The sequence below is a fragment of the Colobus angolensis genome, unplaced genomic scaffold, assembly GCF_000951035.1.
Source record: "Colobus angolensis palliatus isolate OR3802 unplaced genomic scaffold, Cang.pa_1.0 Scaffold210, whole genome shotgun sequence".
In the NCBI taxonomy this organism is placed as follows: Eukaryota; Metazoa; Chordata; class Mammalia; order Primates; family Cercopithecidae; genus Colobus; species Colobus angolensis.
The window spans coordinates 1860732-1876165 of NW_012115267.1; the positions used below are offsets into that span (position 1 = coordinate 1860732).

General features: G+C 35.2%; 1 protein-coding gene across 2 annotated transcripts in view; it reads left to right on the plus strand.

Annotated features, from left to right (window-relative positions):
• TNKS (tankyrase, TRF1-interacting ankyrin-related ADP-ribose polymerase) overlaps nt 1–15434 on the plus strand; it is a 220893-nt gene that overhangs the window by 135354 nt on the left and 70105 nt on the right. For both annotated transcript variants that reach the window (XM_011942810.1, XM_011942811.1), the window contains exons 6-11: nt 2924–3018; nt 4453–4519; nt 5068–5254; nt 9783–9904; nt 11368–11459; nt 11551–11629. In XM_011942810.1, coding sequence (XP_011798200.1) covers nt 2924–3018; nt 4453–4519; nt 5068–5254; nt 9783–9904; nt 11368–11459; nt 11551–11629 — 642 coding nt within the window. The remainder of the gene's footprint in view (nt 1–2923; nt 3019–4452; nt 4520–5067; nt 5255–9782; nt 9905–11367; nt 11460–11550; nt 11630–15434) is intronic.

The window sequence follows — 15434 nt, forward strand, 5'->3', positions numbered from 1 at the left end:
AACACAAGGAAGGGAAAACCAGGAGGAACCTGATGGTCTCCCTGAGTTGAGGAGATGAAATTGGGAGTTTGGGGAGACTAAGGTGGAAGGACTTAGCAAGTCAGTGGGCCGGGAAAGGGAGATCCACACAGGGTCCCCTTACAGTGTTCAGATAAGTATCGATGAATACATGGGTGAGGAAACTGCTTGAGGCTAGTAAAAGAGCCACATAGAAAGATTAGCGGTGACAAGCCTAGGAACTCACACAGAGTCTGTAATGGTTTCTGTTGCCACCAGCCAGAGTAAAAAGCCCTCATAATTCACTGGATGTCATCAAAGGACAAAGCCTCAGTAGTGGGGGGAAATCTGTCCTACACTAAAGGCTGCTTTGGCCCTGCCTACCAAAGCCTAGAAGCAGGCCTTGAAATTAACCTAATATTTGTGTAATTGAAGTCCCTAGTGGGAATAATTCCCTAGTGAGAGGGAGCAGGAAAATATTTGATGAAATCATAGCTAAAAATTTTCCAAGTTTGGTGAAAACTATATAGGTCTAAGAAGCACAGCAAGCTCCAGTTGTGGGCATGCATGCGTGTGCACGTGCGCACGCGCGCACACACACACACACGAAGAAAACTATACCAAGGCACATCATAATCAAATTGCTTCAAGTCAGTGAAATATTAACGTAGAGAAAATATTAGCATATCCGGGGCGGGGGGGAACACGTGTACAAAGGAGCAAAGATAAGGATAACAGATTTCTAGTCTTGAAACAAAGCAAGACAGAGGACAGTGGTACAACATCCTTAAAATATTAAATGAAGGAAAAAAGTTAACTTCATTATCCAGCAGAAGTATTTTTCTAAAATGAGGGTGAAATAAGAGTCCTGAAAGGAAGTTGATACTCCCTGATGGTATCATTTGCAGTAACATTTGACATGGATCTCAAAGCAGAAACTTAACTGGATATGTTTGATGATACAAAAATTTTAATTGCCTATTTTTAGATGGCATTTTACATTTTTAAAAAGTGTGGTGGCTCACGCCTATAATCCCAGCACTTTGGGAGGTGGAGGCGGGTGGATCACTTTGAGGTCAGGAGTTCCAGACCAGCCTGGCCAACATGGTGAAACCCCATCTCAACTGAAAATACAAAAATTAGCTGGGTATGGTGGTGCATGCCTGTAATCCCAAATACTGGGGAGGCAGAGACAGGAGAATCACTTGAACCTGGGAGGCAGAGGTTGCAGTGAGCTGAGATCAAGCCACTGCACTCCAGCCTGGGCAACAGAGCGAGATTCCATCTAAAACAAGCAAACAAACAAACAAAAATGTGTTTCTATATGGGAGAAAACTTTACAATAGTTTTCCCTTATCCTTGGGGGATACATTTCGAGAGCTCGGTAGATGCCTGAAGCCTCGGATAATACCAAACCCTATATATGGTTTTTTGATCTCATAACTGAGATGGCTGCCAAGTGACTAATATGTAGCATCTTCATTGTGGATATGCTGGAGGAAGGGATGATTCCCATCCAAGGTGGGAGGAAGTGGGCAGATTTCATCAGGCTACTTAGAATAGTGCTCAGCTTAAAACTTACAAATTGTTTGTTTCTGGAATTCCCCACTTAATATTTTCAGACTAAAATTAACCACAGGTAAGTGAAATTGTACTGTATTTTCACAGGTTTTTCAGGTAGCGAGGATGAGTGATTTTATCTCCATTTTACACATGAAGGAGCTGAGACACACGAGTAGCATGACTTTCAGTGGGTTGCATAAGATCCAGGAATGTAATCAGGTTTCCTGACTTCCTGTTCAGGACTCTTCTCATCTGAATGGTCTCCTCATTGATAGCTGTGCATTGCTCAAAATATTTTCTAAACTTAGAGACTGACAGAATATGTAAAATGTATGAAATATCTCAAAAGCTATAATAGATAGTACAACATTTAGTAATTCTTTTGTATCTTCACATTTGGAATAGGTGAAGAAAATAAATTAAAAATCTTATTAAATCCCAAGACCCCAAATAGAAGACAGGAAAAATGAAAGAGAATGTATTGAAGTATATTAAAGCCTGTATGAAAAACTCGTTATGGTATTTAAACTTTAAATTAGCAAAGGTGAAAAATTGCTATGGTTGCAGAAAAGTTTTTAATTAAAATGAAGTTATTTCTGATTCTTTAAAAAAAGGTGAGGAGAAGTTTGATTATTTTAATTACCATATTAAATTTTAGCAGAGAACCTTCTAATAACTTGACTCAAAATACAATGTGGCAGAAATTAGCTGGGAAGAAACTATTCCTCTCTTGTATTTATACTGTGTATGTGGTACATAAAATAGAAGAATTAAATGCTACCTTGGTATATTTCTTTGCACCCAGTATAGCAAATTAGTTTTGGCCATTACTAGCAGCCATACAGAATGAATAAGGCCCATTGTCCTTTTTGTTTCCACTGAAGTTTGTTCAAATTGTTCTTGAGGGATGTTTTTCAATCTTTCCTATTAAATAAATTTCAAGAGGTTGATCTTTAAAGTTTTATGGTAGAATTGGGATTTAAAAATTAGAACTTGAAAGGAGGACAGGATTTAAGTAGGATAAGGCATAGTTAATAGGAAGCATGAGCCCTGGTGTGTCTTTTCAGAACAGTGAGAATGTTTCATGTTGGAAAGAAATAGGAAATCATGTATAATAGGTAGGGTAAGGTTTGATTACTGATGGCCTTAAAAAGCAAGTTAGGGAAATAGGTGGATGTCACTAACGTTACTATTGACTCCTGAGGACACTGAATTACCTCTCATTAAGTTATGAAATGTGAATTTTTGACATTTCAGCGCAGTATTTTTGTGTCAACTTTCATTGTGTTTAAATCTGAAATGGCAAAGCAAGGATTTTTTTTTTTTTTTTTACCTGAAAAGGGGATGTGTTTTTCTTTTCTAGTCAACTCCTTTACATCTAGCAGCGGGCTACAACAGAGTTCGAATAGTTCAGCTTCTTCTTCAGCATGGTGCTGATGTTCATGCAAAAGACAAAGGGTAGGTCTATCAGTTTACTTCCTTTCAATGCTTTGTTTTTGTCTGATACTCCGAACTTTTAAAACACTAGACAAAGTCATATGTCCCATTTGTTACGGCTTATATAACATTTTAAGAATGTTCACAACTCTGATTTCAGGCTTTATTTTCATGTACCTACTTAATTAAGGATATTTCTCATAATAATTTCCCAAATCAATTTAATTTTATCACAGTTCTGTTACTTGAAGTTGAAATTGTGTCTCAATTGTAGTTACTGTTTTTCAACTCTTTAATTGCATTTTAGAAAAATAAAACAAATTGAAAATTATGAAAATCCGGTAGCATAGCTATCAGATTCAACTGATAGTAAAGGATCATCCTTTATTGATAAACCAAAATCATAAGCATACAATATCAAATATTTTTTTCTGATGAAATCTTGGACATCTAAACTGAGAAAACCTAGAAGGTTGATGTGAGGGGATATGAGTGGTAACCAAGAAAGCAGTTATGTCACTTATTTTACCAACAGGTGAATTTTTGAAACCTGTATCAGTTTCTTGTGAAGTCTCCAGGGATATGTGAACATTGGGTTTGCTATCCTATGTGTCGGACTAACGTTTCTCATTGCCCCACTTTAAGATCTAAAAGATAGTTGACCCTCCTGGCCAGGTAAGGTAGATGGTGTTACAGTCTTGTGATTGACAGCATAAAGAAGAGATGCCCTAGAGGAGAGTTTCTTTCACTTTGCCCCTCCCCAAGTTAAGAAACATAAAAATGAACTCAGTACTTGAGACACTTATCAGAAGAATTCATCCATTTCATATCTGCTTTTTCTGGTGCTGCTCTCTTGCCTGCACCAGGTTTTGTGCCATATGTGGATGGTGTCCCAGTAGTATAGGGGCATAAATGCCTGATGCTCTTGTACGTCTCTATTTCCTTGTGCATGTCTGAAAACAGATGGGTGTACAATAGGTGAGTCATCAAGAGACGTACACCACAAAAAAGGGATTTTTTTGGCTTACTTAGAATAGTTTGATATGCAAGTTATAATAGTTTGGATATTTGATTATTTTGCTAGAAATTACCATAAAAGTGAATTAAAATGGTGGAATATTTCAGTTCACTACCAATGAACATTTATTTCTTGTAAATACTTAATATATAATGCATGTATTTGTCAATTAGCATATGATCTTCCTTTCGCTAAAATGTTCTTCTATTTGGTATTTTTTTCATTATCTTCAAGGATTACATACAACAAACAAGATAAATACAAAAGGTGTAAACATAAGCTATGCTTTGAATTACTTTATTATTTTATTAAATACTTTAACATATTTTAAAATATAATTGTATTGGGATTTATTGGATTTTATTTATTTCTTAGTACTTCATGGATAAATAAGTTGTTTGAAATTTAAGTATTTTAATTTGCCTTTTTTCATTTAGTGGACTTGTGCCTCTTCATAATGCATGTTCATATGGACATTATGAAGTCACAGAACTGCTATTAAAGGTAAGAGAAATCCAGAACATTGAGCATCATTTGCTTTTTTTTTCTTTAACTTGTCATTACTTTCCATACTTTGGCCTCATGAAAGTTTTTTAGTTTTTTTGGGGTTTTTTGTTTGTTTTGAGACAGGGTCTTGCCCTGTCACCCGGGCTGGAGTGCAGTGGCACAGTCACAGCTCACTGCAACCTCAACCTCCCAGGTTCAAGTGATCCTCCCACCTCAACCTCCCTAGTAGCTGGGATTACAGGGGTGTGCCGCCACGCACAGCTAATTTTTAAGTTTTTTGTAGAGACGAGATTTCGCCATGTTGCCCCGTCTTGTTTTTTCAGATTTTAAGAGAATAAAATAAGTTTTTAAAAATATTACCGTTGCCTTAACAATTTTAAAACATTGAATTTAATTTCAGCTGTTTTTGAAAGGTGATATTAAAGAAATTAAAACACTTATTTGAAAAAGTTATAACTGAAATTTACAGAGAAATAAACGTCTTTTGAGTTTTATTTGATCCAGCGAAATGATGACTGATCTAAAATGTTTTTTTCTCAATTCAGCATGGAGCTTGTGTTAATGCCATGGATCTCTGGCAGTTTACTCCACTGCATGAGGCTGCTTCCAAGAATCGTGTAGAAGTCTGCTCTTTGTTACTTAGCCATGGCGCTGATCCTACGTTAGTCAACTGCCATGGCAAAAGTGCTGTGGATATGGCTCCAACTCCAGAGCTCAGGGAGAGATTGACTTGTACGTATTTATATCCCGAAATCATTATCGCATGTTATAAATTAGAATCTTTAATTTCTGTTGAGTTTTATCTAACTTAAGTAATAACCTTCCATTCTTACAAGCGTACTAATTCATAATCCTCGTTTCTAATTGTATACTTTTCTTCATTAATTCCATGGGAATATTACATACAAACACTTTTTGTATATATTTTGTTTATTTGAGACTAGTTTTAATTCATATGTTGAGGCTCCTTTTTTGGTTTTTTGAAGGCTAATGAGGATGAGTCAATCAGCATCCATTTCTTGGATACTTACAATGTGGCAGGCACTAGAAATATAGCAGTGTACAAAGCATTAAAAAGCTCTGAGCTTCTGGGGCTTACATTCTTGTGCCATTGATAGTGACAGGTATCTAGCATTATTGAACCCTCACTATTGCCCGAGCCCTGCAAAGTTGCATAATCATATTTTTATTTGCCATGTGTGTTATGACCCAAGTGTAATCACTTGCCCATATCTAAGTGAGATCTTTAAAATAATTTGGTTGAGGTCATCTTCTGAATATATTACCAATGTATACATGCAAATGTTTTTTAAATAAACTTTTGTTTTAGCATAGTTTAAGATATACAGAAAGTGTATGAAGATAGTACCCAGTTCTCATATACTCCATACCCAGTTTCCCCTATTATTAACATTTTTCTTTAATATAGTACATTTGTCACAATTAATAAACCAGTATTGATACAGTATTAACTAAAGGCCATACTCTATTCACATTTCCTTAGTTTTTGCCTAAAGTCCTTTTTCTACTCTAGAATCTCATTCAGGATTCTAAATACTTCAGGATACCACATATATATGGTTTCACATCAGATTTAATTTCACATCAGACATTTAATTCTACATGTGGGCATTTCAGGTTTAAATTAAGCTAGGTGTCACCTACCTCATTTTTAACTTATCCTGTGGTCTATATTCTGTCTTACATCCAGGATTCCAAGATGATTACACCTGAAAAAAATCTTTGCTAAGTTATCTCTTAAGGAAAAGGGATAGTCAAAATGATGCTAGCATTATTTATGTTTAAACAAGTTTTAAACTAGTTTATATTAAAACAGAAACAGTTCCCTACAATTTTGATCATGTTTAAGTGGAAATGTGAACTTACTTTGGTATTCAAATAGGTGACATCTACTAGATTACAGGCCAGCACAAACCAGATTGTAACTGGGCAGATGTCCTTGTAATGAATTCTTTCAGAAGTTCGTTTACTCGCTCCTACCCAGGTGTCTCTTGCCATATGTTATTTTGCATTACATAGTTTGCTTTTCTGTTTGTATGTTCTATCTTCCTAGTGAAATTTTGACTCTTACACCTTTGGTTTTATTTTTCTTTGTCTTAGCCCCTGTGCGATTCCTTTTTACCTAATAAAAAAAAAATGTGTGATGCTATTTACATTTGGGCCTTTCTCTGCCCACCTGTGATCTAACGCAGTGCATGGCGCGTAGTATGTGCCCAACAAGCTTATTGACCTTGAATTTGACTCAACTCAAAGTGTATTAATTTATCTTTTTCTGATTTCCTTTCTTAGATTAGACACTGGCTCAGCTTTATTCTTATGTCATCATTTGATTTTTTCAGCCATTTTGTAAATTATGAGTATTATTAGAAGTTTTTACATTGTATTTTACTGATCTTATTCCAGTGAAGACATTAAAATTTAACCTAAATTTTTAGTTGAATGAAGGGAGCAGTTACCTGCTTAGAGTTCTTTCCAACTTTCTCAGTATCCCCTTCATTTTGGTAACTAAGATTCTACCAAGGAATTGTCTGAAGAAAAGGATTTGACAAAATCGGGCCTTCTCTAACTGCAGTTTTCATTATCATGCCTACTGCTTCTTATTAGGCATTCACAATTACATATTTCTTTTAAAGAAGAATATACAAGAAACAAAGAAAAACAGTATTTTCATTATGCCCATAGTTATAGTTGTAACATTTTATTACACACATTTTTTTCTGTTACTTCTTGTCTTTTTTTTTTTTTTTTCCTTTTTCTTATGAGACAGGGTTTAGCTCTGTTGCCCAGGCTGGAGTGCAGTGGTGCAGTTATAGCTCACTGAGACTCTACCTGCAGGGCTCAGTTGATCCTCCCAGCTCAGCCTCTCTAGTAGCTGGTACTACAGGTGCATGCCACCATGTCCAGCTAATTTTTTTTTTTTTGTATGTTTTGTAGAGATGGGGTTTCACCATGTTACCCAGGCTGGCCTCAAACTCCTGGGCCCAAGCCATCAGGCCGCCCTGGCCTCCCAAATCCTCAGGTGGGATTACAGTAAGCCACTGCTCCTGACCTCTTGTCTATTTTTTAACTGGTTGTTTTTATGAAGCCACATGAACCAGATAGTTTGGGTTTTGTTCTTGTTTCAAAATACATTTAGAGATAAAAACTTTTATGTATTTTATAAATATTAGTATTCAGGGTAAATTTGAGTAATTTACAGTTTTACCACCTTACTTAACTTTCTTGAAGTTTTCTAAACAGACCTTTATGTAACCTTTTGCATTTAGAAATTTAGAAGGACAACTATATAGCTGATAATTTTTTTTTATTCTCTAGGGTTTTTTTTAATATTAAGTATTTCTCAATGAAGTATTTTAAATTTGAAAATCAATTTGGACAGAAATCTTTACTTTTTTTCTAAAGAGCAGAGACAAGAAATATTTTACTTATTGTTATTTGAGAAAATATCATACTGTTTACTTGTATTATTGCAGCATCATTTTTAAATTTTCCTAGTACTGCAGTCTATTGTTTATGTTTTTGTAAATTTGCTCATTTTTTTCTGAGCCACCTTTTCTGAGCATAAAGGAGTACATAACTGAAAAGGTAGAAATGCCCTTATCACTTTATATTCATACAATATTTGTTATTAGCAAAAAGGCCAGTATGACTTGCACTAAGTTTACGTTTCTCTAGACTGTTGACCCCAGCAAAACTATACATTTTGCCAGACATCAGTTCTCAGAACCCCACCTTCCTCTGTGGTTGTCTGACCCCTGCTTCTTAATATATGTCACAGTTTATAATTCTCTCACTCCATGGGTCCCACATTTTATCATTTCAATGAAAATCTACAGTCTTGTTATTTGAATCTACTGGCTTACTTTCATCTCATTTGACCTTAGTTTTTTGTTTCTGAAGTTTCAGAGTCCTTACTTTCAGCAATCTAGCAGTGATAAAGAACCTCTAAAGAAGAAGTTATATAAAAATGTTATTTTCCTGACCCTGCAATGACTTATTTTATAAATATTCAGCATTCATGCCTTATCGCATATTATAAATTACCTACCATATACCAAGCACTGTGCTAGGTGATGAGATTAGCATAGCTGATATGACAGTATATGTCCTATGATGAGGCTAAATGCAAATGCTGTGGACTGCTTAAGAAGGAATGCTAACCCAATACTGGAGAAGGTCCAGAAGGCTCACCCAGAGTATCTAAACTGAGACCTTTAATGATGAGTAGTAGTGAGGCATGTATGTGCACGTGCGTCTGTGTATGTGTTTTCTCTGTGTCTCTTGAGAGAGGGGGCGAATATGATGGGTCCCTGGGTCCCTCAGAGGAGAGGAGAGAAGAGAAAGGAGAAAAGGCAAAATACAGTACCATGCAGATTCAAAGACCTGGATGTGAGAGGGTCTGAAATTGTTGTGTAATATATTAGGTCATACCTTATTTGTATCTTTAAACAGTTCCAGCATTTTGTTAAAAAGTGGGCATATCAAAATGCAAGTAAAGTTTGTCAAAGATAAAACAAGACATTTTTAATAAGAATATTGGATTCTCATTCATGCAATTAATTTAGATATAGCTTTTCAAAAAAATCTCTCACCTGCTTATGAAAATAATAAGCTGTTAATCGTTCTTTGAAAAATGTTCAAGTTCTGCTTTTCTCCTGTATTTTAAGTCCTTTCCTTTTCTGTGTCAAGATCTAATCACCATTAATATTTTGGTGAATATTTCTGTAAATGTTTTCTACACCATTACTTATGGTGTACTTATGTTGGCAATAGTAGTAGCAAGAAATACAAATAAATACAAAAAAATGCATCAGCTTGTCCTTTCCTTTTTGAATTTTCATGTACCGCTGTATACTTTCATGTCAGTGTATGTAGACCTATCTCTTGTTTAAGAGCTAGAAAGTGTTACAGCATACGTGCGCACAGATTATTTAACTGGTTTCCTTTTGGTGGACATTTAGGTTTCCTGTTTCAAAATTTTGCTGCAATAAGTATCTTTATAGGTGTATTTTTATGACTCTGAGAGTGTGAAACAGTCTTATTTCAGAGCATTAATACTTCACAATTTTTCATTAATCTACATCCTCTTTTGCATTTTTATCATCATATTGTCACATTGCTGGTATTGCTAAAATAGAGAAATTCATAAAATAATAATATTCCTACTTATTTATAATCATGCTGAAGATTTTTATACATTTTAAATCTTTTTCCATGTCAACCATTGTTTCATTGACAGATGAATTTAAAGGTCATTCTTTACTACAAGCAGCCAGAGAAGCAGACTTAGCTAAAGTTAAAAAAACACTTGCTCTGGAAATCATTAATTTCAAACAACCACAGTCTCATGAAACAGCACTGGTAAGATTTTATTGTTAATCTGTTCCCTGGGTCTGAAATAATGTAAGCACAAAATATGATTTTCATTTCAGAAACCTTAAAGTAACTTTAGTATCTGAAATGCCAGGAATTTGCGTTTTAATTTTGGTTGAATTGATTTTTAAACTTAGTTTGGGGGATGATTCTTTTCATGGGTGAGAGAATTGACATTTGCTCAACCTCGATTTGGAAATTGTTTTACCTTTGTCTTCCCAACCTCATTATAACAAATCCACTTTTGTGGCCAGTGCTTTCATAAAATACAAGATACGATTTTCCAATAGAATTTTTTTCCTTGGGTTTGCTAGATGAATACTAGATTTCCTTCTGTAGAAGATTAAAGTATATTTTCAGATACTTGCATTATCTTTTTGAGTAATTGTATTCAAAGTACTGATTATATTCATGGTAGAAAATTGGCAAGATCATGAAATTTTTGTTTGATGCTATGCAAATTATTCTTAAAACTATCCATGTTTTCTTCAAATGCACTTTCAGAAAGATTTATTTTCTTTGTCATTGACACATTAAGGCTCAGCTAGAGGGTGGTTAGTGATTGCTCCTAAATTCAGAATTTAAGCATGTGATGTGTGATGCCTGCATCACACACCTTAAGTACACCTAATTAATATTCTTACATATATTTGACACAAAAGGTCAAACCTTAGTCAGTGTCTGCATAAAACAACATTAAAAGATTGACCAAACCGAAATAGGCTAACTATAGATACACTTAAATACATGTCTCTCAAAGTAGGGTTGAGATAGATTCAAGCTACACAGTGTTATGCTAGGAGATATTCAGAGCCACGGAATAAACCTGACCCACTTTTTTTGGAGTATTCATTTTATTTAGTTGTAAGTAGTTTTTTATTTTTAAATTTTAATACGAATATTAAAATGAAGCAGAATAAAAAAGTTATGTAAATATTATGATAAAACATAAAATTTCTGAGAATATTTCTTTCTCTAAACCTCTTCAGTTATATCATTTTCTTGCTTATCCTTGGGCATATAAACTTCTCCTGTAGTAGTGGGATTACCTCTGTAGAAGACCTTGAGAAATACTGACTTGTGTGGCTGATAGCCTAATGAAAGATTGAGTAACTTAGTTATAGATTTCTGCAGCCTTGAAGAGGCATATGTATTATGTTGCTTTCCATGGAATATATAGTGAATATTTATTTATTGGCTAAGCCAAAAGAAGTAAGATCTCTCTTAACGTTTAACTAAGAGCATAATTTCACCTTGGTTTAAACGCTTATGTTTTGTATTTCCACTATACATAGAAAGAATACGGATCATCTCTGTGATGTAAAACATATACATGTGTTCTGATACACTGAGATAACAGTGTTTTAGTGGTCAGCAGCTGCTGTTCGATTCCAAGAGCTACTGTACCTATAGAAGTGTATTTTATTAACTTGCTTTTGTTTACCTTATAGCACTGTGCTGTGGCCTCTCTGCATCCCAAACGAAAACAAGTGACAGAATTGTTACTTAGAAAAGGAGCAAATGTTAATGAAAAAAATAAAGAGTAAGTATAATTGCAGAAAGAGTTGTTCAGTTTCTAAAAAGGAAATGCAATAAAAGAGAGACAATTACCTTTCCTTTTCTCTTTTCTGTAGTTTCATGACTCCCCTGCATGTTGCAGCAGAAAGAGCCCATAATGATGTCATGGAAGTTCTGCATAAGCATGGCGCCAAGGTGAGGCACACACCTGAGCAGAGTGCCAGCCTCTGCACTGAGCAGCCAGCTGCTCTTAACACTGCTTCTCTCTCTCCGATTTTTCTGAAGAAACTAATTTTATAAAGGACTACTAGTTTGTACTTAAATTCATAGATTCTCCTATAAAGCTGATTTAAATCTTGTTTCTAATAAAAAGTTACCTGTTTCTTCATCCTTTAATGTCACCCTTCTATAAAGCAATAAAATGTAGCTACAGTCATTTGAGATAGATTTCAACTTTACACTATTTTCAGTTAATACCATATTGATATATTTTGGTAGTCACCATTTGAATAATCGTTTATCAGAAAATAAATTTTGTAAATGATAGCATCAGAATAGCTCTACTTATTCTGAAAAACATTTGTGGCTGGGTGTGGTGGCTCGTGCCTGTAATCCCAGCACTTTGGGAGGCCAAGGCGGGTGGATCACGAGATCAGGAGATAAGACCATCCTGGCTAACATGGTGAAATCCCGTCTTTACTAAAAATACAAAAACTTAGCCAGGCATGGTGGCGGGCACCTGTAGTCCCGGCTGTTTGGGAGGCTGAGGGAGTTGAATGGCATGAACCTGTGAGGTGGAACTTGCAGGGAGCCGAGATCGCTCCACTGCACTCCAGCCTGGGCAACAGAGCGAGACTCCATCTCAAAAAAAAAAAAAAATTGTATGCTTTCAAATTTGTAATGATAATTTTCTCGCCCTCTACACTAAAGAAATATGACATATTTAATAATTTTTATTTGCATTTTCTGAATGGTATAGTCTGAAACTTTGTCAAGCACTTAAGAGAGGAAGAAGCAAACTGGTTGTTTTTTAGAGGTAACTTGAAATTGTAGACTTTTTCATGCTCAAGAATGTATATTTCAAAACTGTAGTCTCCAAAATAGGGTGCAGACTCCCTATGGAGCATATAAGATGCCCTATTGGAAAAATCCTAGCATTTCAATTTATAATATTTTTATTTAAGAATAAGGAAATTCATATTTACCAATATTGAATACAAAGATGATGCCAGCACTCTCACTAGGTCCATGTGTCAGCCAGTCTGACTCATGTCAGATATCAAGGGTTCCTGAAGAAGAGTGGGACTTGTTAGTATCGAGGGACTGACAGTGGCAAACTCACTCATTTGTTCCCTTTCAGCATATTTTGGCATAGTGGACTTTACATGTGTCCAAATGAGTTGAATTTATGGATATTATCCTAAATGGTAGAACTTTTATAAATATCATACTTGATCAGAGAAGTGACCCTGACAAGGGACACAGGGAGTGTGACCCTGACATGCTTTTATAGCATAAAAAGGTGGTCTGGTTATTTTGTGAAGTAGTATTTTAAGGTGTTGTCATAGTTGTGCTCTTTTTAATGAAAATAAAAGGGTTCAAAATTTGCTAATAGTTCTCTGAGGACAAGTGACCATGACTTGTATGTAGATACCCTTTAAAAATGAAACATAATCAGATCCTTAAAGGTAAAAGTTGCACACTTTAGGTGAATGATAAAGTAACTGCTTTTTTAAAAGCAACTTTAAAAAATGAAGAGAACATTTTGAAAATAGATTTTTAGAAAATGTTCGCTGTTCTGTGACTTTGCTGAAAAATGATATAAATGAATCACCCAGCTGTCATATCTACATAATTTAAAAACACAAAAACAGAATTTTCTAACCTGTTCAAAAAGGTTGATCCTTTAATGTCACCCTTCTATAAAGCAATAAAATGTAGCTACAGTCATTTGAGATAGATTTCAACTTTACACTATTTTCAGTTAATACCATATTGATATATTTTGGTAGTCACCATTTGAATAATCGTTTATCAGAAAATAAATTTTGTAAATGATAGCATCAGAATAGCTCTACTTATTCTAAAAAACATTTGTGGCTGGGCATCAAAGGTTTAGGGTAGATTTTGAATCTATTCAAAACATTGTAAGGCAACACTTCCTAATAACTTTGCAAGAACATCAGTAAAGATGGAATTTTACTACAGAATTTCAATGAAAACCTTAGCATAATTAGTAAATTACATTAAAAATAAACATTGATTGAGTAGGCATAGTTAATAATGCATTTATTTCATTGGCTCCATATATCTGTATGAAATCTTTTCAACTAATACAGCCATTCAAACTAATTATCAAAAATGAACTTAGAGCCATGTGTGGTGGCCTGTAATCACTCCTGTAATCCCAGAGCTTTAGGAGGCAAAGGCAGGAGGATTGCTTGAGGCCAGGAGTTCGACACCAGCCTAGGCAACATAGCAAGACACTATCTCTACAACAAAGTAAAAAATTAGCCAGTTGTGGTGGTGTGCACCTATAGTCCTAGCCACTCAGGAGGCTGAGGCAGGAGGATCACTTGACCCCAGGAGTTTGAGGTTGCAGTGAGATATGATCATACCATTGCACTTCAGCCTGGGCAACAGAGCAAGACTCTCTCTCTAAAGAAAAGAAAAATAAAATGAACCTAAAATTAAACCCTCAAATTCCTAATATCACAATTTTTATAATATTTTTTTAAATGTTTAAACTATAGTCAGTGGGTATTTTCTAGCATTAGTAATTAAAATATGTTTTGGACGGGCGCCATAGCCTATGCCTTAATCCCAGCACTTTGGGAGGCCGAGGCAGGAGGATCGCTTGAGCCCAGGATTTTGAGACCAGCTGGGCAACATAGGCCGACCCTGTCTCTCCAAATAATAAAAAAAAATTAGCCAAATATGGTGGCGCATGCCTGTAGTCTCAGCCACTCAGGAGGCTGAGGTGGGAAAATCACTTGAGCCTGGGAGGTCAAGGCTGCAGTGAGCTGTGATCATGCCACTACACTCTAGCCTGGGTGACAAAGCAGTACTGTATCTCAAAAAATAATAATCATAAAATCTTTTTAAATTTTTAATTACTTCATCTCTTTCTCATCCTTCATAAATTCTCTTTGTATAAGTTTTATAATGGTATAGCACTTCTTGGTTATAATTTACAAAGAAATTCATATACATATATTAAGTGTTCTCAAAACTTTTTTACCTGGAGGGTGTGTGATTTAAAAATTTGAATATCACTGCTTTGTTTTTAATTTATGAAATCAAGACAAAGTGGGATAAAAGGGAATAGAGTTCTACAGATATATTACCTATTTTGTAGGTACGACTACTGCATTATTATATAAGTAACATCTTGTTGCTCTTTCAAGCAGAAAATACTAAGCTAAGTGAACTTTCTGCTGCACTTAACGAGTTTTGTACATTTATCATTGACCTGTTTTTGTAAATATCTAATGACATTTATAATGCTCCTGAAAAATTAGGAATAATGCCCTTCATTTTGGGAAAATAGTATCTATTTATTGTCTCCCATCAGGCATTTTATTTTATAAAGGTTCAATGAAAAATAACATTATTTTATGACTTGTTCTAGTCAGCCTTTCTCTAGGTCTGTGGTTCTCACTCGTTCGTTCTTTGCCCTTCATGTGCACAGTGCATTTTCTTCAGTAACATCTTAGTCCATCAGTAGGGCATGAATCATCGTGAACGGCCCTGTCAACGACGTAGAAGAACTCCTAGACTTGTGTGTTCACCCTAGTCTTTCTCCTACAGCTCAGCTACATTGGTAACACTTGCTAGTGGGCACCTGAAAAAGAGGAAAGGTATATTTAATCAGAGTTATGAACCCGTAGATACCAATTGCTATCAGTAGATATCAAATGCCATAACACCTGCTATTTACTTTTTCCGCCATCCCAAGGCAGGATGTTGTTCCTCATGGTTGGTGTATCTGGTGATTAAT